Source organism: Mustela nivalis, assembly GCF_964662115.1.
Source record: "Mustela nivalis genome assembly, chromosome: 4".
Taxonomy (NCBI): Eukaryota; Metazoa; Chordata; class Mammalia; order Carnivora; family Mustelidae; genus Mustela; species Mustela nivalis.
This window is the reverse complement of record NC_139023.1, coordinates 98,896,335-98,922,493: the sequence shown is the minus strand read 5'-3', so window position 1 is coordinate 98,922,493 and position 26,159 is coordinate 98,896,335. Positions and strand designations below refer to the sequence as shown.

The 26,159-nt window shown below is 35.9% G+C and overlaps 1 protein-coding gene across 1 annotated transcript in view; it reads right to left on the bottom strand.

Annotated features, from left to right (window-relative positions):
* COL25A1 (collagen type XXV alpha 1 chain) overlaps positions 1–26,159 on the bottom strand; it is a 464,458-nt gene that overhangs the window by 189,121 nt on the left and 249,178 nt on the right. Inside the window, exons 3-4 of the mRNA XM_082728561.1 lie at positions 25,695–25,739; positions 23,645–23,652 (exon numbers count right to left, since the gene is read on the bottom strand). Coding sequence (XP_082584687.1) covers positions 23,645–23,652; positions 25,695–25,739 — 53 coding nt within the window. The remainder of the gene's footprint in view (positions 1–23,644; positions 23,653–25,694; positions 25,740–26,159) is intronic.

Below are 26,159 nucleotides of genomic sequence, written 5' to 3'. Positions count from 1 at the left end.
TTTCAAACACAATACCATATTTATCTTTTCAAGATTAAATGCTCATAATGAGAACATAAAAAAGTAAAGAATTTTATCATATGCATGTTTTGTCATTAAAAATTTCATAGACTAAATGTAAGAAAGATAAGGACTCTGCATTAATTTACAATGTTAGAATTTATTGGATTCCTACCATTCTCCTGAGGTTGATTTGAATTATTGCTTACATATTTCTATATAAATATTTAAATATTTATAAATATACAGATACATTCGCAATTTTTATATTTTATTTTATTTATATTTTATAGTTATTCTTTATTTATTTTTCTTTATGATATAACACTGAAAAATCAGTGTTATTCCAGTTATGAATTTCATATATTTTATTTACTTATATTGTGGTATATAAAACACAGATTATACATTTTTCGGATACAGTTGTACATGTGTATACATATGTATTCACTCAGACCTATATTTGTAACTCTATCTCCATAAAGGAAAGGAAGGAAGGAAGGGAGGGAATGGGAGGTGGGAGGAGGAAGAGAGGAGAATGTATACTTCTGGGGAGTGGACTTATGGGTAATTATTTCCATCTTTAGAGGTTTCTATACTGTTCAAAATGTTACTAGCCCCATGTCTTGATTATAAAAATATTTATCAGGGGCGCCTGGGTGGCTCAGTGGGTTAAGGCCTCTGCTTTAGGCTCAAGTCATGATCCTGGGGTCCTTGGATCGAGCCCCACATCCGGCTCTCGGCTCCGCGGAGAGCCTCCTTCCTCCTCTCTCTCCCTGCCTGCCTCTCTTGTCCCCTTGTAATCTCTGTCTGTCAAATAAACAAATAAAATCTTTAAAAAAATATTTAATCTTTAAAAATATTTATTTTTAATCTTTAAAAAATATTTGTCACACAGTACTTACTTCACTGCAGAAAACTTTTAAACAGAATCTTAATTAGGTTGTTAAATTTTTTCCATACTAAATTCATTCATTCAAAGATCTAGGCCCGTAATTTTGAGTTCCATTTCCAACTTCTCCTAATTCAGGCTCTTTTTAATTACGTGGAAGAATTTTAAAAAAGTAAAAGTATTAAAACTATTCCTCAAAATTCGATAAACAAACGTTTTGAATTTACTTTCAGTGTATGTCCCACATCACTGTTGGAGTAGATTAAGAGTAGGGAAGGGGGCAGGAGAATTCCAGAGTCGATCACCTGATTATAGGAAATCACAGATCCAGATAGTATAGGATCCCAATTAGGCCAAGTTTGTTAGAACCTTTGCTATTTTGCAAAGGTTTGGGGATTTGGCTGCATTATTTCATAGAGTTACTTGAAAAACTTATGCTTTAGGCTATCAGTGTGTGTATCAAACTTTTAAAACATAATACATATCCAAGTCTTTTCACCAACTGGCATGCAATCAGGAAGGGCTCTCAAGGTCTAAATAAATGACAAGTTTTACAAACATATGTTTGGTAAACATACAGAATACATGTGAGGAAAGACACCTGCTCAGCTTCTATAGTTTAAAAACACATGCTTTTTGTTGAATGCAAAGGCATTTTTTACTGCCTTGTCAATTTTTATTGTATATATATCTTAAACTGATTTCTCCAAAATAAAAAAATGTTTATTAATATCTTTAAAAGTGTGCTATTTTGATTATTCCAGATAAATACAGAAAACAAATTTATAAACATCTAACAAGCTTATTAAATTTATGTCGGTGTCAAATTCCAATTTTCTAAATAGTGTGCAAAATATGGGTGTTAACAGTGTTCTCTACAGCTGCCTGTTCTAGATGTTTTGCATTAACAGATAAGTGCTAACAGAGTAGTTAAGTTCATAATGCCTGAGTCACATAATGCTTATTGCTCCAGTGAAAAAGAACCCTAAATATGAAAACTTATTTTAAAACTGGGGAAAAAGGTCTTGCAAATTGAGAAGCTTGTGTGCCTTAGGATCTGAGATGTTTGGGTCTACATGGTAATAACTACTACTTACAGACTACCATAAGACACCAAAAGCATTATAAATGACACCTCTGTTACAATTACCCTGCAAATTAGGGATAATTTCCATCATTTGTCATTGAACAATCCAAGACTCAGAGAGGATAGGGTCCCCAAAATTACACGGCTTCTAAAAGGGGAAGCCGGAATATGAACATGGTTCTGACTTGAACCCTTTTGTGTTCTCACTTGCATGATGCTTGTGACTGAAGCCATGGGTCTGGAAGAGATTCCCCCCAAAGGGAAGCATGAAGAAGGGATCCTTAACCCTTTTGTGAATTGAATAAAAAGTTATTGTTGCTATGAGAAATATTCATACATGGAACACTTAAAATTTTACACACACACACACACACAAAGACTTCCTTAAGTCTACCCATCAATTCTCTAGTGAATCATTCACCCCAATATAAGAGAAATATACCCCTGGGTGGAGAAATAGAAACATTTCAGGAACAAGAGACGAACAGTGTCCCATAAAGGAAATAGGAGGAAAAGAATTAAAAACAGCAGCGAACTAGTGTTATAGAAGTCAAAGGTGGAAAGAATTTCAAAAAGAGAAATTAAAATGAGGACCAAAAAGAGTCCATTGCATTTAACCAACAGGAAGTCAGAATCTTTAGTGTAATTAATTGAGCAGTGAGGTGAAGAAATTAAGACAAGAATAACCTCCTTAGATGGCAAGTGGCTGTCATCTGAAGGTCAAGTGTGATAGGTTATTAATGGCTGCCTGGAGTGATGGGTTACAAGAAGGTTCTGATTGGGAAAGGTGCTTGGATTAACCAACAGAGGGTAAAAAGTAGAAAGTATGTGTACCAACAATTTGCCAACCTGTGTAGACAATTCTTTTGAGCAACTGTGTGTGAGGGAAGAAAAGAAATAGGATAGAAGCTAAAAGGACACAAGGCTGAGGTTTTTTGTTTTTGTTTTTGTGAGAAAGATTTGAAAATGTTTACAAAACTGACAGAAAACATAGCTAAGAGAAAAAGAAACAGCTTGTAGAGAAAAATAAATATGTAAGAGAACACAAAGGAAGAGAGAATAAAACTAACAGTGTCTGGGAAAAGGTACGGGGTCAATGAAGTTGCTTTTGTTGTTGTTATTGCTGTTTAAGATGGAAGATACGGCTTCACTTTATCCCAATAGAATTATCCAGGAGATGGGGCATCATTTTGTCTGAGAAGAGGAGAAAGTGAGGACAGATACAGATACATTTGGATATACAGAGACAGAAAATGGAGGTATTCCATGCCCTAAATCTCAAGGCACTCTGAGGTTTGCTGGGTGTGTGATGAGTGTGGAAGAATGAGGCTGAGTGTTTATTCACTCAGCTAACATTTGTTAAGTACCCCCAGGTTGCCAGGCATTCTTTAGGTACTAGGAATATGGTGAATAAAACGAAGTCCCTGCTATCATTCTTGTTGGGGGAGATAAGACTGTTAAGAGAATGTTTATAAAAAATGCTGCAGGTGGTGGTAACAGCTAAGAAAAACATACAAGGAAAAGGAGGCTATGAGAGGCATTCCATGGGAGGGTGTCATTTTATCAGGTGGTCACAGAAAGACTGTCCAACCAGAAGAAAAAGGGGAAAAGGAACAGCAAGTGGAGGGATCAGTAAGGGGGAGATAGGGTGTTCAAGTAACTGCCATATTTTCAGATAGATTGAAGGGGGTGAGAGCGTGTGAAAAGAGAACTCAGGAATGAGTCCAAGGTTTGCCTGGGACAAATAAAAGAATGGAGATGACATTTCCTGATGAGGGAAGGCTGTGAGAGAAGTAGCTTTGCAAAGTAGAGGCTCAGGAACTTGTTTAGGACATGTTAAGTCTGAGATTTCTATGAAACACCCACATGGAGATGTTGAGTAGAAGGTTGGATATCCAAGACTAGAATTCATAGAAGAAGTCCAGGATAGAGATATAAATTTGTGAGCCATTGAGATATAGATAATATATAAAACCATGAAATTATATGGGATCACCTACAATGTAAATAAAAACAAGAAAGAAAAAAGGTCCAAGGACTGAGCCTTTGAGCATTCCAACAGGTACTGACCATGAAGAAGAAAAAGAACTAGCAAGGCTGTGGAGAGGCCAGGGAGGTAGGAGGAGTGCCTTGAGAGAGTTATGTCAAGCAAGGGGATAAGAAGAGAAAGTGCTACAAGAAGGGAGTGATCAAGTGTGTTGAATATAGTCCAGTAAAATTTGAACTGAACCCTAACTACTAAATTTGTCATGGTGAAGATAATCAGTGACCTTGACAAAAATGGTTCCAGCAGAGTGGTAGAGATGAATACCTTGTTAGATTTAAGAGAGAATGAGAAAACAATATTTTGGTGACTGTGGACAACTCTTTCTATGAATTTTGCTGTGAAGGGTAGTGGGAGTAAACAAACACAACAGTGTCTGGGAAAAGGTACAGGGTCAATGAAGTTGCTTTTGTTGTTGTTATTGCTGTTTAAGATGAAAGATATGGCTTCACTTTATGCCAATAGAATTACCCAGTAAGGAGGAAAAATCACTGATATGGGAGGGAGCAATTACAAGAACAATGCATTGAGAAAGGCAGAGAGATTAGCTTAACTGCACAAATGAAGGGGCAGTTGATCCCTTGTAACAGGAAGAGAGGAGGGTATATATGTGAGTGAATAATCAGATCTGCTGGTGGGAGTGTATGGAAGCTATATTTTTATTGCTTCTATTTTCTCAGGGAAATAAGAAACACGGTTATCAACAAAGTTAAGTGTATAGAAGATGCTGGAGGATTCAGGAGCAAAAAAAATTTGAAAGAACTAAGAAACAGTCACTGGATTATGAACATCGATCAGGGATCCAGGAAGCACAGTGGATCCTTGTGATATTAGTGGTGTGAATTTAAAATGAAACCAGTTAACTGGGTTGTTTTTGTCCTCCTTCATTAGTGATGTGGGTGCAGGTGCAGAGTAGAGGGTGAGTTGTATTTTGCCAGGCTTGGGTTTCCCCAGGCTAGGCAGGAGAGAGGAAGAAGGGCGTTTGCAGGTGTATGCAAGAGCATGATTAAAATGACACACAATGACATGGCATGTATCAAGAAGGAAAGTGAGGATACGGGAGGTGTGCAGGTAGTAGTCTCCATATCTCTGTTAGATATAAATATTTTGTTCTTCCACATTACTTTTGGAACATACCACTCACTGAATTCTATTTAATATGTTCAGTTGTACAAATGCTTTTGTAGATTAGCAGAATGTATGATGAGTTGATCTGTGGTTATAGATTTTACCAGAACTGTTTTAACAGTTTCTTGAAACATGCTGTTATTTTATTTTAGTTATTTTATCTATTTCTTTAGACTTAGTTGTAGGAATATAGTCTCAAAAACAAAGTCTAATAATAATAAAGATGTTATCTATATTTATTCAATAAGGACTAAAAAAATCACTAAAGTATTGAGTAATTACACAAAATATTTGCCTGAAGTACTCAAGATTTCCTTACAATTCTCAGTGTCTTTAGACATTATTCATGACAAGCTACTCTAAAATTTATATGGACCACTCATTTCCTACATTTTCTGTAACAAGGATAAATAAACTTTACCAACCAAGTCACAAAACTTTAAGGGTTATGGAATCTATGCAAATGAGGCACTGGAAATGCTGGAGAAAGAAATATAGCCCTTAGAGCACTCAGGCACTCCCAGCAGGATGGACAGACCGAAGTTTAAAACTTCACTTTTACTCTATCAAAGGGAATGACATCTTATTTTGACCAAACTGAGGCTCAGTTGGACCTGCAGATCAAAACCTGTGGCTCAGCCTCTGAAGAGACCTTTAGCCCTCATGACCTCCCTGCAATCATCCAGGTTCCTGATGTCTAGCACATCCTTGCCTGATTATCTCTTCAGCCTTCAATGCCCGCTGTCCATTCCTTGTCAAAATCCCATCCAATATTACACTAGATATTAACTGACAAGAATCTAAATAAAAACTTGAAACATGGCCTGCCCCCCAAAAAAAGGAAAAAAAGAAAAAAGGAAAACAAACCCTATCCAGACTTTAAGGCTGTCATAAAGATTTGCGTGATTTCCCACAGCAGATGGGAAATTTATTTCTTAATATCCACAGATTATTTTCTTAATTCCTTTATGATATTACATTCTGCCTAAAATTATAGCTATCGGTATCTTCTCTCCCCTATTAAATGGTATGCTCCTTGAACAACACTTAACCATGCTGTTACAACATACCAGGCACTGGGCTGTTTGCTTTGCACACACTATTGGATGCCATTATTAGCCCATTTTACAGTTGTGGAAACTGAGACAAAAAGAGCTTGAGTGTTTTACCCAGGATCACACAACTATTAAGTAGAAATACTGAGATACTATTAAGTAAAAATACTGAGATATAAATTTAGATTCCAAAGCCTATGCTTTTTTTTCTTATGCTCTACTGCACATTGGACAGTGGAAGGTAAACAATAAAATTTGGTTCAAAAAATTCATCTTTATATGAATTTTCATTCAACCAGCCTACTAAATTCTAGGCATTGTAATGGTGCCAGGAAAAAAAAAAAAAAAGGAAAAATATGGCATGGACTCTTCAACAGGGAATCCACAGTCACAGACAACTGAGAAATGAATACATCTTCAGATTCCCATACTTTACTGGGCTTTTTCTTCCCACACAACTAAAAGGCCTTGTGACAAAGGCTCCAGTTGTAAAAACTAGTTATAGTGCTCTCTTGTCACTGCAATAAAATTGATTGTATTAAAAAATAAGCCACCTTAATTTAACATTCTATAGTTGTACAGCTGGTGATGTGGGGACTGAATTAGATACTGTAATGCAGTCTTCGAGAGTATATTGAATACACTTCATTTCTTCTGTAATATAGATGTTCTCAGTTGAGACAGGGAATGTAACTTAGCATTTTCAGAGCCACTGGCTAAATTACCTCTATTGATGAGGCTCGGCAGGTTCTTTCTGAATGATTCTAAATAACTGCCAAGGGATAAAAGATAGTGCTCCGTGGGCTATAGCCACAGAATGCTCAGAGCCTACTGGGAAAAGAATAAAGCACAGGGTCCTGTGCATGAATGGTTCTATGTTCTGCCTGGAGCATGGCTGACTGACCATCCCTGAAACTGTATAAATGAAAGGAAGTAGGCCAAGGTAGACATTTGTATTAATAATTGGTGTGTACGAAGTAAATTAGGCTATCCCAACAGGTCCTTCCTAAAGGAGTGGAAAGGCAGTACAAGTCTCCAGAAATAAAGTCTGCTAAAGCAATCTTTTCAAAGCTCTTGACAAACTGCAAACCTCAGCCATTTTTTTCTCATTGAAAGGAGAGTTCAGGGAGAACTTTCAGTCCGGTTCACATGTGTGTGTGTGTGTGCGCGCGCACACACACACACAATGTATAGGTGTATGAAGCATGAACTAGGACATCAGAGTTACATAGCATTGTCCTTATTCACAACGGAAGTTAAGGGACCTGGTTCTGTCGTTAAGCAGAGGGAGGATTTTTCACCAATGTCAGAGGGCAGGTGGAGTGCAGTTCCAGGTTCCTTTAGCTCCTGTGTATATTCCCTCATGCACAATCTGTAGTACAGTGGAATCTGGGCCCCTTATTTGTACAGTTATGTTGAGAATGCAGGCAGGAACAACAAGAGCCATCCCAATAAGAAGAGAGAAATCGAGAAATTCAACTAAACCATTATTAAGATTTCTAATTTTTTGAAGAAAACAATAAATCTGAAAACTTTTTGCTTTCTGATCCTAAAGGATAGAATTTAACCTGCTTATTTCCTGGTGTAGAAATTTCCCAGTTTTCTAAATTCTTCTTTTCAACATGTCCCCTTCATGAAGAGCCCATAGTAGGGAAAGAGTGGTGAGAAATAGTAATCCCATTCAATAATGCTATAGAATCATATTTTGTTCTAACCTCTATAGAAAAAAAATGAATCTGTTTGGCAACAATATCCTTTACATCAAAAAATACATATCATTCAATCTTATGTCATTTCATAATAAATTTTTGTTTTCACTTGTATAAATACTAACCACATCTAAATAAGATTTGAATCCAAAAGAGCAATCAAAGTTTATAAAAAATGCCAAGTCATTCAAATATTTTAACTCAATTCAATAATAAATAGATTTCCAAACTTTCTCTTAACCTTTTTTCATTGAAATTGGGGTAAAACATAAGATTTAACTCAAGTAATTAAGGAGTAATACTACTTAAATGTAGGAAATAAATTTCCTTCATGGTGTTATTCTATTTCTTAACTATGCAAGCATTTAAAAAACAAGAATGTAAAAGTTTATGGCTGATTAAAACCTTAAAGACATTATTATTTAAAAGCCCTTATTTTTCTTAAGAAACTAAAACCTCCATGTGCAGAAACAGAATGCACATGACTAATTCATCTTAAGCAAGAAATATACTTGATGTGGCTTGTGCTGTGATGATGAGAATGCAATAAACTGTGAAAAATGTCATTTCTGGAAAATTATTTGGCTAGTGTTCAGCAAGAGACGAATCTTTGTAACAGATGTGACATGATGACTTTGATGAATTAAACTTATTAAAATATGGAGCATTTTAGAAGATATTCCCTTAAAACTGAATTAATTTAGATAGAATATACTGTATATCATTATACACACAGCCATTTCCATCACTGCGGAATAGATTTGTGTCAGTGAGATGATGTCTTCCTTCAAATACCTGCTTGGGGTCCACTTTTTGTTCTCTAATTTAAAAAATGAAGAGGAAACTTGGACTTACGCTCTGAAGTTTCCACCAGCTAGAAGTCTATAATTTTTGTATTTTATGCACTCGGAAACTTTCCATGTTTGAAGATAAAAATATCAAAAGAAGATATCTCTTCTAAGAAAGGTTTTTTTTTCTACTTAACAGAAAAGTCTGAGCTACAAAGCATTCTGAATAAAGTGTGGATATCTTGGTCGATTACTACAGACATATCATTTTTCAATTTGTTACAAAGAAATTAAAAGCTCATAAGTATGAATATTAGCACTTAATACTCTATTATGGGGCTTTAGTGTCCCATAAGGTATATATTGGGATGTCAGACAAGGAGTCAGTTTTATATAAGTGGACGTATTCTTATTTCTGGGCTTCATATGGTGCCCTAATGGATCATGCCAAATCATATTTAGCTAACTTTGGTTATAGCTTAAAAGTCAGAAGTTTGAAGAAATGTAATTTAGTAATCTATTTAGATACCATTCTTGGTATCCTAATGCATTTAAAAGGCTAGCTAGCACAGAATGAGACAAGGTGAGAACAAATATGTGACAAAAGATGTCATTTTTAAGAGACTGATCATGTGATTTTAAGACCAAGTCACCTATAGCTACTTTCAGCAAGCAAAAGCAAGATGTAGCAAAGAAGCGTTCCAAACTTAAAATGATGCTGACTTCCAATGCCCAAAAAAAAAAAAAAAAAAAAATTCTCATACGAACTGTCCACTTTGAATGTTATCAAAACACTTCCTAAAAAGAACATTTATATTGTTTGTGGCATCTAATTTACAATACAACAAAGGGTATTATATATAAATCACTGAAAGTACTAAAGTAGGTGACATATTAGCAATCATTGTACTTTAGGGTAATAGACTGAGTTCCGGTTTCTACAGAGAAATAAGACAGGTCAATTTTCACTAATAATTTACAATGAATGAAGTCATTCTTATTTACTCTATTTTTAACAGAATAGAAGTCTAGAAGACGAGCAAGGTGCTTTAGTTCTTAGAGTTTCCAGAAAGTACTAGAAGTTCTAAAAATGAAAGAAATTGCCTATTCTTTAATGACAAAATAAAAGCTTCCCCCTCCTCACAGTGACAAATAGGAGGTGTCTCAATCCAAATTCATTTGCCTTGTGGTTTTGATTAAATATATACACATTGGAAACTTCATCATATTACAGAGAATGTACAATTCTTGCAGTGAGATTCTTACAAATTATCATATTTGATTTGGGGTCAAGCAATCTTCCATTTTGTTCAAGATGTTCCAATGACCTGAAATTGTCATCAGTTTATGTTTTGCAAAGTCTCTCTTCCTAAAGTCTATTCATACTGTCAAACTAAAGATTAAGATTTTTCCCTCCCTCTAAACAGGAGAGGTAATTTCTATGAGAAAATAACATTTTTAACAACTAAAGCCCAGGGGACCCAGTCAGGCAAAGGAATAAATCCTCATCCTTCGCACAACTTTCAAACTGGAAAACAATACAAGAATTCAAAAATCGCTTCTTTTCAATTCATGCTGTATAAGGTACAAAGTAAGTTTTATGTAATGGCCATGCCAGATCCACTTTGCTGTCAGACATGAGAATTCAATGGTTAGAGGCTTAACTTTAATATGCAAAGTAGAGGGTTGGGCGGAAATGGAGGGGGGCATCAGGATAAATAACCCACACAACTGAAAGTAGGAATTCAGATCATTTCCTATCTAGGGATATACAGGGCATATTGGAGAATGGTCAGACTACCTGAAAGGAAACCACAAGCTGATTAGTTCCACTCCAAGGGATGGTTTTTAAAAACCCATTCTTATTCTTTACCATTGATTAGATGTCTAAATAGAAGGCTACATATGGTGAAAGATATATACATTGGGTCATTATAACAGAAAGGCGATAAATTATTCGGGGTGCCTGCAGAGAACTCTGTAATCCACTCTTTCCATTTTCACTCTCACCTGTGAAAAAGCCTGAAACTTATGCCAATTGGTTGTTAATAATGTGCTCTGGAAGGGAGCAAGTTGAAATTGTTCCCAAAACTGCAAATCAAGAGACAAAGTATGTGTGTCTACTACTGTTGAATGAAATTATATATCAGAACAAAAGACCGTGTCTGCAGTACAGGACTAAAGTATGCTTTCATGTGTCCTATAAAATCCAAAGCTCTGGGCAGCACAAAGCTCTGGAGTGCTTATATTTCTACTCCCAGAAGAATATCATAACATAGATGCAGCTAACAGAAGCCTCCAAAAGGAAGTTTGTGATATGAAATTTAAAATAATTGTTTTTTAAATTTGTAGTTTCCAGATTGAGTTTCTACTGTGCCTGCCAAACATTCCCCTTCTTTTTCTGTGGGTTAGCTACACAAATATGGATTTCATTTGTTTATTAAGAAAAGGAAGTGGTGATTCAGCCACTTTGTATAGATGTGCTAGTGTTCCTGTTTCTATTCTTCCACAGGACACAGTAAGAGGTGACAGGTCAAAAGCTAAGAGGAAGGGAGAGCACAGTGGGGAGGTGATTAGGAAGAGCGAGCTCCTTGGATCTCTGGCTTGGTCTGCAGCCCAGGCTGCCTCCCTCAGACCTTCTGATTCACCTCAGTGCCTGGCCAGCCGCAGCTGCTCCATTTTTGTCCTTTTCCTCAATCTGGATGGTTTCTGCAGCAGAAATGCTATTACCAAACTCTCCAAATGCCAGTTTTCCAGAAATCTTTCATCCTCAAATGTGTCAAGTAGAATAGACTTTCTTCTTGTCTTTCTCTAAAAATGTTGTGGGTCTATATTTATTTGCAACAGGAACATCAAATATACACATTCCAATGCTTTGTGCTGTCCATATGACACTTATGAGCCACGTGTCACAAGTATGTCACTCCCTATCTCTGAGCCCTATTTCAGGTTGGCGAGTAAAACAGAGCAATACTAGCAGTCCTGTCTACTTCACAGGGCTGTAGCATCAAATGATGTATATGAAAGGGCTTTTGATCACTAACTTCCAATTAAATGTATTGCAAAATAATTAGCCAAGAATGTTTTCAAATGAAGGATGCATATATTTTTACATATCACAAGCAAAATTATAAGGCTATGCATATGGACTATAAAAGCTCAATTAACTCAAGGAACAAAGAAGGGAGGAGGAAGGGTTTACAAAGAAGGGAGAAGACAGAGATAAAGGACATGTGTGAGGGTACACTGCATATTCAGCAGGGATCTGAAAAAGTATGGCTTGAAAAGGTGCTTATTTGAAAACATCACTACCATGGTTAAATTTGTGTCAGTGTAGCTAGACTATGGTGCCTGGTCGTTTAGTCAAACTCTCGTCTAGATGTTACTATGAAGCTGTTTTAGAGATATGATTGACATTTACCATCAATTGACTCTGAGTTAAGCAAATTGTCCTTGATTATATGAGTGTGCTTTGTCCAACCAGCTGAGGGCCTTACGAGCAAAAACCTTCTCTTCCCAGAGAAGAAGGAATTTGGCCTCAAGACTATAACACAGAAGCCCTGTCTCAGTTTCCACTCTGCTGGCCTGCCCTACAGATTTCAGACTTAACCAGTTCCCACAGTTATGTGACCAAATTCCTAAAGTAAATCTCTCTCTGATAGATATCCTATTAGCTCTGTTTCTCTGGAAAACTTTGACTGATACAGTCACCAAACCCATTTTTACTGGAAAACACAGTGGATTCTTTTCAGCCCTCATACTGTTTGCCATTTTGTGCCTCAACCATGCCAGCAATACAAGGTAGAGATAATACAGCCCCAAGTGAACGATCATTTTTGGTCATAGTGAGGAGTTTAGTACCTTCTAAAATCATAACTATCTCCATTTGGGTATCTTACCAATAACTCAAACCCAAAATCTCAACAATGACAAATTTTCTCCCCATAAAATATTCCTTTTTTGAGCTGCTGCTCCCATGGTGTACTATTTGTCCCCACTGTAGAATCATCCTTCACTTTTCCTCTGGTTCACTCCTCATATTCATTCTATAAATCCTATCACTCTTCTAAGGTAAGTTTTCTCAGATGAAGCCCATCTTAGGTTTTCTTCACGTTTCCTCCAGTAGCTACCTACAAATTACTCTCAGATCAATCATTCTAAATAGGCTTTCATTTATTGCTTACCAATTGCCCATTGCTTTTTTTAATCAAAATTGAAGATCCATATCCTGTTAAGTCTGGCATTCAAGGCTCTCCTTGTGGAATCCTGACCAAGCATTCCAGAATATCCTCTACTACTTCTATCAAGAGCTATTGACTCCAGACACCTTGGCCTCTCCAATGGCTCATTTCAACCTCTTAGGCCACCTTCTCCTTCTTCACGGACCCAATCATTTCCCATCTTTCAGGTCTCAGCTCAAGTTCCAATTTTCCTAGCCATTCATATGCTTAATAGAACTTTCTCATTCAGAATTAGTGTTTTGATTATCTGGCTCATTAATTTGGCATTTAAGTATAAAGTGACTTGTAGGGTTAATAAATAGTAAACAGTGAAGTCTATTCTCTTCAACCAAATTAAAAGCTGTCTAACACAGGACTCTATCTTTAAAATAATTTAAGGAGGGGTGCCTGGGTGGTTCAGCTGGTGAAGCCTGCCTTTGGCTCAGGTAGGTCTTGATCGCAGGGTCCTGGGATGGAGCCTGGCATCTGGCTCTCTGCTCAGCGGGGAGACTTCTTCTCCCTCTCCCTCTGTCCCTCTGCCTGCTTGTGCTCACTCCCTCACTCTCACTCTCTCTGTCTCTCTCAAATAAATAAATAAAATCTTAAAAAAATAATTTAAGGAACAAAAGAAGGATAGGAGGGATGGAGGGAGAAACTGAATGAGAGACCTTCCTTTGTACTCATGAGCTGTGAGTTACAATTTGGCACTGCATGTATCTTACATCCAAAAGCTATACTTATTTCCCATTGTGGGAATAATCAAAAGAGACATTTTAATAAAATGTGCTGCCCTGAGGATACATGAGTTTTCCAGTTGTGGTTGATTTGTATTACATCTGTTCTACCCACTCTGGGCAAAATGGCTGATAGGTATAGACCACAGTCAGGGAACAAAGTGATGTTAATTAATGTGCTTGGGGTGCTCTGAAAAACAGCACCAAGGCTTTCTGTATGGTAAACACAGTGCACATTTTTCAGTCTTCATCCCATTTACTAGTTTGCATTATCTAACACTGTTCACCACTCTCTTCGTTTTAAGACTTTTCCCTTGTTTCCCTTGACTGAGTATGTCCTGATTCTCCCTCCACCTCCCTAAGTCTTCATCTCAGTCTTCTTTAAGGGCTCCATTTTCCCATCTCAGTCTTTTTTAAGGGCTCCCATTTTTACACCTACTTCTTAAGGGACAAACTCTAAAAGGGAGAAGGGGAGGGTCTCGTCTTAGTGAGCTGAATAGCCTGATAACTTCAATTACTTCAAGAACCAGCTCTACTTTCATTGTTCCCAAGCTGACACTCCAGCTCAAACCTTTCCCCTGAGTGGAATGACAACATAGCCAACTGGCAACTGGATGCTTCAGTTTGAATGTCCAATATGCATCTATAACTCTCCATTAGACCAAACCTCTTCTGCCTTCTTTATTCCTTGTCCCAGTGGCCTGCACTATTATTACCCAGAGCAAGGCCCAAGAATCACCCCCACTTCTCTCTCTTCTTCACCCTTACATCTAGTCACAAATTTCTGCCTTTTCTACCTCATTAATAGCCTGAATCTATCCCAATCTCTACTTCTCTCCAAGCCATTACAGTTCTCACCTAAGGAACTGCAACAGTACCTTAATCATCTCTCACTTCCCTTTTGTCCTTCTGTCCTTTAGCAAGAATGATCTTCCTAAAATATTCATCTGACCATGTCTTCCTACTTCTTACATATTTCAGACTTTTTATACTCTCAGGGTAATGACTTAGCATGCCTACATGGTCCTTTGCAGACTTATCCACTCCAGAATCTGCTCTCTTGATTTATGGCCCTGAACTTTACACTTCAAACTATTTAAAATGCAGCTTTCCCCAATACCATTCTGTCTCATGCCTCAAAGTCTTCAAAAATGCTAACCTTCCTGAAAACATTGCTTTCCTTAAGTTTTTCATACCAATAATTCCTTGACTTATCATAAATCCGAGGTACCCCTGATCTCATCCCCCACCCAAATCTGAGTTATTTATCCTTCTATTGTTCTTCTTTTGTACCTGGACATAACCAGAGCATACTTCTTCTCACATAATATTGCTATATCTTTGTTTGTTTTGCTTCCACTAGACTCTCAATTTCCTTGAAGACTGCGTCTTATCTATTTTATCACCACCATATACAGCAGAGGGTATGGCATATATTAGATACTCAATATGAGTTTGATGAATGAATCAGTGATAAATGGCACTAAATTTGAATAACTGTATTAGCTAATTATTAATAACCCATTAAAATATCTCCTGACCCTATATCCTATGATTCTATATGATTATATTCTATAATATATCCTATTATTCATTTCCTTGACCATAAAGACATACTTTCTAATAAAAAAAATTCTACAGAAATAAAAGCTAGAGATGTATATGTATTCCTGAGACTTAAATGATTAACAAGTAAGAAAATGAGAAAAAGCGTTATTTTATTTAACCCTAACTAAGCAAATCTCAAGAAAGCACGCGGATTTGTGAAAATAAAAAAGGCATTAAAAATATCATTCAGAATGATTTTTTTTTAAATCATATGAACATTTAAGTAACCTAAGATACTTTAGGTTCATGGCTTGACTTTTAATTACACCAAAGCTAGAACTAAGGTTCATTTAACATCTAGATGGGAGAATTCTTTCTATATTATAGTCTAGGACTCCATTCTGATCAAACAGGTCACTTAGCCAACTGAGGCCAAATGTAGGCCAAATTCATGGTGTCCCCACCATCAGAAATGAAGCAGAAGCCACCCTTTACAAGAGAAAATCACAGCATTGTGAGTAGCTAGTTAAGAAGAACGGGAACATTGAGGATTTCTTTGTAATCACATGTTCCACAAAGATTATTGAGTACATAGACATTCACGAGGAAACAATGATGTACCCTTCAATTACTTGTTTGACCTTTTTCAAAATGCTAACATTCAGAATGATTCCAAACTGCTTTCTAACAGCACTTTATTTTAGAGTGACTTTCTTGACCAGGCTAGTTATTGCCCACAAATCCACAAATGGGAAGTCATATAATTATCTCCCCTTGTCCCAGAAGCTTTTTATTTGCAGGCTTCCATAGGCAGAGAGTCTTAGGAATTCAGCAACATAACTAAATATTTGATCACAAGAAAGTCAAACAGAGAAGAGTGCTGTGACACCCCATTTGTTTGTAGACTGGCTACTTGAAAGGTTTACAGGTGTCTGATGAGCAACCTAGAGCAAAAACTTTAAAACTGAGAGGTTCCTTTTTAGTAATTCTGACTGTGTTAGTGCTACCTGTTCTGTTTTTTATTTTTTAATCTAAAAAGAAACACTCTTTTAACTCTCTCTTATTTCATCTATCAAGTATCTCTGGGAGAGTGAGGATGCATGTCTAAACTCTTTTTGGTTTTAATCATCGGTTTCCCACCAAAGAGTGACAGTTGCTTACTTTTCAAACCTTCTAAGAGCCGCATTAAAAGCATTGGTCACAGATGTAGGCTTTGGCTGTACAGTTGGGACTTTGGGGGTGACTTTGGTGGAAGGCACTCATGTACACACACTTAGGACATGAGCCTCCCCCCAAAAACACAATCAGCCCTTTAAAAAGTAAAAATGAAAAAATAAATAAATAAATAAATAAATAAAAGGGTTAGTCATTTTTTTCATAAAAGTATTACTAAACATTAAGCTTTCACCTGAAACAACTGAGAGTTTGAAACAAGATAGATAATCAGAATTGTTCCTTGTTGAGTAGGTTAGCCTGAACCCAATACTGTTGTAGCAAAGGTAATGAAGTCACTCAGTGGCACAAGAGACAGTAGAGAGAAGAAAGAGAAAGCCATAACAGAGTCTGATGATGCTTAAAGTTAAAAAGCCCTCCTTATCAATGATGTTTCAAAGTAACCTGGGCAGGACTGGGGCTCATGACCTGGCATTAAAACCCTACTTCTTGTGAACCAATTCCCAATTTAAAACAAAAACAAAAACAAAAAAAACCCTCTTCCTTTTTACTTTTACTTCCTGTCCCAAAATTCTAGTAATATTTCTTTTAAGATTTTATTTATTTATTTATTTATTTAAGAGAGAGAGAGAGAGTTCAAGTAGGGGGAGGAGCAGAGGGGGAGAAAAAGAGAGGGAGAAAAATATCTCAAGCGGACTCTACGCAGAACATAGAGCCTGACACAGTGCTCAATCCCATGACCCCGAGGTCATGACCTGAGCCAAAACCAAGAGATGGATGCTTAACCAACTGAACCACCCAGGTGCCCCATTCTAGTGATAATAGTTTTGAAGAATGTTTTTCTTCTCTAAAATGTACCGGTAAGACAGAGGTTACATTTAACCCAAGTGGCATACCTATATAAATCTCTCTGAGGATTTCTGACTTTTTCTATTCCCCCCTTTTTTTTTCTATTTCTTAAGAAATTATTTCCAGACAGGGCAGCAGAGATTGGCTGTTACCAAATGTGTTTACCTTTTCTTCTGAGCAACAACTACATTTCTTGTTCTCTCTTGCAGTTATATGTGAAAATGGAAGTTGACTCTTGCCAAAGGAATGTGGTCAAAAGTGATATAAACCATAAAACCCTGAACTTCAAGTGCTGGCCAAAAAAAAAATTCTTCTATCTAACCTTTAACTCTCTTTCCTTATTTTTCTTATCTGATAGCTGCGTATCTATGCTCAGTGTAACTTTAGAACACTTGGATGAAAGATAGTCTCCACCACTCTGGGTCCTTGAGAGATTATCCCTCATCATGTATAAGAAATAAATGTATATTGTGGTAAACTACTAACATCTCAGGGTCTGTCTGTTATAATAGCTACAGTTATTCTAAAACAGATGGCATCTAGAAATAGATCAGTAGAAAAAATAATGTTGCAAAGAAAAACATTGTCAATATTTTTGTATGTCTAGTTCCTCCTCTCCCCCCCTTTTTGAATGCCCTTATTTGCCTCAATTTGTGGGTCTTCTCCCATTATCTTTCCCTTTTCAAAAATTCCAAAGTTCTGCTTAATCTGGCACTAAATCTACATAAACAATATGAGAAGGAGCATTGAAATAAATTGCCACTAAACACATTTCCGTCTTCAAAAATGGCAGCTTGAATCACTCAAAACAGAAAACGTAAAAAGACACTAGGGAATCTATTCTATGTAAGAATTATAGTTATATCCACTTTTTCTACCATTTGTTCCAAGAGACAAACCTGTGTTCAGTGTCCCAAAATGAACTACCCATCTGTGACAGCCTATGGTCATTCTATTATAGCCCTGTCCCCAAACAGCCTTAGATACAAACTAATTCTCCAGGCTTGTTTTGTCTGTTTCTTTGGTTTGTTATGGTGACTATATCTGAATTTTATCTAGCCATCCTAGTGTATTATCGTGATTCTGCTTCCTCTAAGATAAATGGTTTGCTCTATCAACAATAATGCCCGTTATTATAGAAAAAATAAGCCACTATACACCCAAAACCATACTCTTTGAGCCTGAATAGAAATTAAAATATGCTAATAATTAAACAGGAATATAACAAAGAAGAAATTAAAGGAACATTTACTGAAATATTCTAAGACAATTTTATATTTAATTTTCTTGACTCAGAGGAAAAGCTCTTATCATCACTCATTAGATGTGAATGAGATAATTTATAAGCTTGTCTTGAGTAACCGGCTGTATAAAAGAGCATATGGAAGATGGGAGATCTATAGGTAACTAAGAAAACTTAATAGGAACTGTAAATAACAGAGGGTAGGATAAGACACAACAAAGAAGATATTTGCAAAGAAAGGGGTAAACCTTAAACCTTACTTGCCTGAAAAACATCTTATAGAGATATGGGAATGGGAGAAATGGGCTTAAGAGAGATAGAGATGACATGGGTTCAAACTTTGGTTCAGCTTCCTGCTAAATGTGAGTGCTTGAGCAAAATTACTTAACCAGCCCAACACTCAGTTTCTCAGTCTGTAAAATGGATATAATAAATCTCTACATAGGAGGCTGGTATGAGAATTGGTCTGTAAAGTGACATGTTGATGGAAGTTTACCACAAACTGCAATTATTAGTGTATCTGGAAAAGATTTACTATTGACTTAAAAGTCATATTGCTTTTTCAATATGAAGTAAAGATATCAGAGTTTTTCATCTAAAATTTCCTCAGAGATTTCTTTTCCTAATTCATCTACCATATTGGCAGAAATAGCATTGTAAGCTTAACTTGGCTAAGTCTGCTTCATTCATCTGTCAACAAGATTCTGGGCTTCAAATGGAGTTGACAATTGCTGAAGGTAGATGGGACAAAATAGGCTGCACAAGAGCCTCGTATTTCACACCTCAGAGGGTTCTACGCTACCAACAATAACATCATATCTCTGTCAGTCAAGCACAATTATACAGCTTGATAGACTGATACAAATAAAGAGCCAGTTAAAACAGGTCTCCTGACTCTTTCCTGGCTACACTTATAGGACTCGATTGAATCTGCTACTTATGAATATTAGAATAGCACTTCCTTTGGGGACAAAAGGACAGAGAAACCACATCCTCCACTGACTCGAAAAATGGTCCAAAATAGTGCAAAATCTGCTACATTTGAAAACTCTGAAGTCACTTTGTGAATTTTCATCTTACTGTTTGCTTCTTATTGAAACATGAATGTATTTTTAAGACATCCAAAATAGAAGGTACAATTCATGCTGTGTGCAATCAGGTAACACAATGGTCAGGCCAATCATTCTAGCAAATATATTCATGATACTCAAGCTAGGCAGTCAAACCACTTTCATGGATTCGTTCTGAACAATGTTTGAATACATGTTACCCTTATGAAAAAGAAAATAGAAAAAAGTCCCTGATATCCATGTAAAAGCAAATTACATGAGAGTACTCCACTGGAGCCTTCTATAATAGAGACTCTTATGATAGTGATATCTTTTTGTCAAAGAGGGTAACTGAGTTTTAAGCTGAATAGCTTCTTCCTAAAGAGTAAATTGATATGTGGGATCAAAATCAAGTTGTATTTCAAGGTTTAAATTATAAATGATCTCAATATGCAAGACATAGAAACTGACAGAGAATACTCACTTTGGCCAGACATAATTCTAGTGTAACAATACCTAAGCTTTCCAAAATATATCAAATGAAGGTATAAATGGAAAGTTACTAAATTAAATTCTATCATTATGCTTTTTTTTTTTTTTTAATTCTACTTCAGGATATTACTTCAGAAAGGCAATGAAAAAGGTGACTATTAGTGGCAGGAGATCTGATACTGTCCTTCAGGCTAATCAATCTTTTATTTGTATGTTTCCTAAGTGTGCGAATGCGGTTTTGTACCTACTGAGCACATTTCACAATAAATGAACATGAACGACAAGAAAATACACAACAAGACATGAGGTTACACTTCATAATCTTTCTGTACATGTGAAACCATGGGACCACAAAAGCTCATAGCTAGAAGGAGCTCGAGGAATCTACTTTTGCCAAGGGGTCTGGCACAGGCTCTGTGCCATGGATTCCTCACCAAAAGCAAGACTATCGAAATTCTCAGACCACCTTGTGCTATACACTGAATTTAAAGGATGGAAGCAAGGGCAATTGCCATTAAAATGGCAGCATAAGCTTTGATATTTCATCCAATTTCTTATTTGTGAAGACAGTTAAATATATTTTTTAAATGCAAAACTAGGGGAAAAATTACTCTAAAAATAAAAATACAGAAATTTTCAGATTTCAGTTCATGAAAAAGAAATGCAACGAGAAAAAATACACATACAATTAAGTGATGCTAAAACTAGGATGAGTATGGTCACTTCAAATTACAATTGTCAATATTACAATTAACACCTCAATAAATATATCATTGGTAAACCTATTTAACCATAATGATGTCACTGTTCATTTATTTTTATTCAGATGTGAGAAATATAATGGAAATATTTTATAACTCTAAAGTAAAATTTGATAAAGCACATCCTTCTTGAAAATCATAAGTGTTTAGAAATTAAAGGCTCAAAGGATTTCATTATAAGTCATTTCACCCATAAGTGTTCCCAAGATATGGGGTCCCAAGTACTAGAAGACTCCATTCTATTAGTAAAGACAGCATGATCAATAGATACTTTTTCTCTTTTTTGCAATCAATTGTTTTTCATCTTTTTAAACATGACATCAATTATCTTTTAGTCAGTATTATTAACTCATTTATTATCAAATTATTAATTTATTTATTGAATTATGAAAATTATAAATTATAAACTCAACTATTATTAAAACTCATAATTATACCTTATTTCTTGGACTTCATGCAGTTTTGAAACACAGTATACCTTCTTCAAAATGCCATCAAGATGGGACAGTCTGAATGCTCATTTTCTAGAGCAACACCTTTACATTTCTTGAATATGTTTTTAATACATATAATTACTTATTTCAAGGAATATGATTTGACCATAGCCTGACAAACTTGTCTGACAGCGATCCATGTTGTAACATACTCATATTTTATAAGGGATAGGGATAATGTGGTAAGTGGAAAGGTTTTAAAACCAGACACATCTAATTGTAAACCCTCTCTAAAGGTGCAATCATTGGTAATTAACTTCTGTGAGTCTTGCCTTCACTGAGCATTGGGAATGGTAATACCAAAATTTATGTGAGATAAAATGAAAGTATGTGTGTGGAGTGCCTAGAATATTACTTGCCATATACAGAAATGTGTATTACATTTTGCATTATCGGGCTTCACAGGATTTTAGGGTTTTTTTTGTATTATAAATTGAAGGTTTGTAGCAATCCTGCATCAAATAAGTCCACAGAAACCATTTGTCTAATAGCATTTCCTCACTTTTTGTCTGCGTGTCACATTTTGGCAATTCTCACAATATTTCAAACTTTTAAATTATTATTATATTTGTTATGGTGATCTATGATTAGTTATTTTGACTCACTGAAATCACAGATGATGGTTAGCATTCTTAGCAAGAAAGTATTTTTTAATTAAGGCAGGTACCTTGTTTTTGTTTTGGACATAATGCTATTACATACTGAAGAGACTATAGTACAGTGTAAACGTTAACTTTTATGTGCACTAGGAAGCCAAAAACTTCATTTGACTCATTTTATTCTGTTTATCTCTTTATTTCAGGAGTCTTGAACTGAACCCACGGTATCTCCCAGGTACGCCTAAACATATTAGTTTGATTTTTTTTTTCTATATAATAAGAAAGAACAATTAAATCTTTAGTGGAGAACCTGGACTATTAGATAGTCCCAAGAAGGGAGGGGCTGTATGGCGGCTGAAAACTTTTGAAGGGCCAAAAAGGAAATACTAGAACCCAGAATGTCACTGTATGGCAGAAGCAAGATTTAACTACCTCTTGGTATGTCTAATACTTTCATCCAACAAAAAAAGCCTTGAACACTATATTCTGGCTGTAATCTCCAGAGTTTCCTCTTGGTAGTAATGGTTTGTTTCTAGTTTTAAAGACAAAGGCTTACATAGGAAGCCAAAGACTAAGGCTCCTAGACCTGGGCCATGCCATCTGCCTAGCATTAAGCAGGAGCTGAAAGTCAGTTACAGAAGCAAAGTCACTTCTAACATGATTTATGTTCCAACCTTGAACCTGGCAGGAAGACTGCAAAAGATATTTGGAAGCCAATGCTTCCTCTGAATAAAGTAAACGAGTATACGCTAAGCCCCTCTCCCCAGACCATGCTGGCCTGTTAGATATGTTGCCAATGTGGAGTCTTTGAACCCTGGAGCAAACTGGCTATTCGGGATGAGCAAATATCTCAAGGCCAATGATCATTGCTACTGTAAACGTACAGTGGACAATGCAAACACTGGGGTCAGACAACAGATATCCAGGATATTATTACTCAAAAACACATCTAGCTCAAAGCTGACAAGATAATCTGTTCCTGTGAGTGCAAAGCAGGCTGGAATGCTAGAGCTCTGACCTACTCAAGGAAAGAAAAAAGAAAGTGCAACCCTCCAAGGACTCCATCTCATGTTCTTAAGCAGGCAAACTCCAACAGACTTCAAAGGGAGTGTTGCCTAAGGAGGGAGTACCAGACCAAGCCCACGGGAGGTATCATTTCCATGATCATGTTGCCATCTACATTTGGTGAACTGGCAAATGCAAATATTTCAGATACAAGTTTAAACAGATGAAAAAAGAAGTGCGAAATAGCATGGGGATTTGCTTCAAGAGAAACCTCAGAATTCCAGGAAAAGTATTTAATATCAGGAGCTTCATAAGTTATTCCAAAATTCCCAGGAGACTAACTAGTTTGTGATCATATTAAAAATAATATTTTAATAAACATGTTTTGCACGTGAACATATGCAAAATACTTTACTTAAAAAATAATTTCCCAGGGCATCTGGGTGGCTCAGTGGGTTAAGCCTCTGCCTTCAGCTCAGGTCATGATCTCAGGTCCTGGGATCTAGCCCCACATCGGGCTCCCTGCTCAGTGGGGAGCCTGCTTCCCTCTCTCACTTTGCCTGCCTCTCTGCCTACTTGTGATCTTGATCTCTCTCTCTGTCAAATAAATAAATAAAATTAAAAAAAAAATAATTTCTCTACACTAAATACTCTTCAAAGGTCAGTAACATTTTTCTAATTGAAATATAGACTATATTTTGATGTCATAACAAGGTTTTAATGTACTTGATCCCAATTAATGTACAAAAGCCCAAATGCAGCAAATATACTTACAGGAGGACCTGTGGGGTGGGGGGTGGGTTGGAGAGAATAAGAGAAAGAGGAAGAGGAATTAGTGAAGATACAAAATATTAAGATTAAACACAAGATGAAAACATTGTCATAATCATCAGCAAAATACAAGATGAGAAGTCACTTAGAATTCAGTGACTCTTAATCTTTTTATTAGGTCATGGACAACTTTGATACCACATCAGAAAAGTGTATTTACATCTATCTGAATTTCAAATTTTACATGAAATTTCAATGAATGTTCAGATTCCCTGAGACCTGTCTATAAATTACTGAGAGGTTCATCTTAAGACGTCCTACTTATACCTAAAAATTTAGATAAAATATGAATCAGTAGGATCTTTGGTTATTTATGATAGCCAAGTTAGAGAGAATTGATATATAACTTTCCTGAGAGTGATAAAGTGGTTAAATGAGAAATTTACCCATGATTTGTTCTAAGAATATTTTTTCATTCAGTAGCATTGTCAATATATAAAGCACTAAACTCTAATATTTGTTTCTTTGAAACTGTACATCTTCATCTAAACACAGGCAATGTCTAAGAAAATTTCAACATTACCATGCTGTATATTCAATTAAAACACAAGTTTTTAGTAGTCAATAAGTTAGGAACTGACTTTTTAATTTTTCTATAAAACTTCACATCAGTACAAAATGTTTACCTTTCTCCCCAATCCTTTTTATTTCCTTTTACAAAAATCAATTCACTGATTATTTTGTTCCACTAATATTTCATTACTTCTTTCCTTAAAACACATTTATAAACCATCTTCTAACACAATACTTTGTATTGTGAAAGGGATCCCTATACCAGCATCCAATTATTTAGAATAAATGAGGTTTAAAGATAACTTTTAAGAACACTTAAAAGGAATTAAGCAGCTATACTGCTTAAATTACTGAATTTTCATAAATCCCTTTTACTTTGACATCTTTAGTTTTCTTTTCTGAAAAAGGAAATGAGACCAAGAAAAAAACAAAAATTAAAAAATAAAAAACAAAAAACACACAACAACCCACAGCAAATCAATCTGTTGCTTTTTTGGGTAGGTTAGTATTTCTGCTATTTTAACACTTAGAAATTGCTTGTTTTTAACATTGATAAATAATTACTAAAAATAGTGGAAGATGGTATCTCTTAGCACACTAGAATCAAACCTTAAATTACCTTTAAAGTGAAGAAAAAGATTCAAAAAAAAAATTTTTTTTAAACCAAATACCCAAAAGAGTGTATACTTACTGTCTTGCTTGTTTTATAAAGTCTAAAATGCCAAAAATGATCATGTGAAATCTTATCAGGCCATCAGTTCTTCCTTGCAAGGTAAGAGGAAGATACATACAGCGATTTGGCCTGAAAGCAAAAACTCAACTGAAATGGGCACCAGGGCAATTGGTCCCATTTCAAATTTTGCTCATAAACTATTGCACGGCCTTGGACGAATCACCTTACTGCTCCAGGGCCTCCATTTCCTCAACTACAAAATGAAAATGCTGGATTGATTACTGAGGCTGCTGTCATCACGAAAATTCTAGGGTTATACAAGAGGAATAAAAATTCCAAATTTTGAAATGAATGAGAGTAAAAGCATAACAAAATTGTACCAGTTGGATAAAATAACAATAAAGCTTTCCAAGACATGTGCCTATGTGTCCCAAAGCAGATGTTTTCATAAAGATCCTGCATTTGCTCTCTATGGAGACGGAAGCGTGGGCGTGTGGCCACACTGTGTGCAGCTAGAAACCATCGACTGTAGCAGAAAGGCCCAACTTCACGTGATGCAGAAAGTAACCCAAAATTGGGTCCCAGTTGTTATCAAACATTAAGAAATTAACAATATTTTCCAAACTTTTACCTACAGTTTGATGGAAAGAAGAAGATGAAAAAAATTCTAGGTCTAGCAGAGGAGATTTAAATACACAAGCTTATGCACAACCTCTAGAAAGACAATATAATAATTAATTAGGAGGAACAGATGCAGGAATCTAACTGAAACATTAATGACAAGGAGCAGCTGAAAGAGAGACTTACCAGATTCTCCTCTTCGGCCCCTCTTACCTCGTTTCCCTGGAGGGCCTAAAATATAAAGAATATATTTTTTAACATGGTTTTAATATTTTGTTTCTTGTTCAAAAATGGCTAGTAAGTATTTTCTACAATTTATCACTGTTTTTAACTGACAACCTCAAGAAAGGGACCAGATATTTGTAAAGGCCAGCATTATCCTATCAGCATAACTCTTAAGCCTCATTTAATTATAAAACCTACGCCAGATGTCTAATCATCTAGCATTACTTAAGAATGATAAACATTCAGAACTTTCATTCATCCTGTCTGGATAACATCAATAAAGAAAGACTTTAATTACAAATTGGTACTGTAGAGATTTCATGTTTCTTACGAAAAATTTTTTTCTAAAGGTTGTAGTATATTAATAATTAAAAGCACTGAGCACAAATGACAATAGTTTCTCTTCAGTCAGGTCCATCACGATTC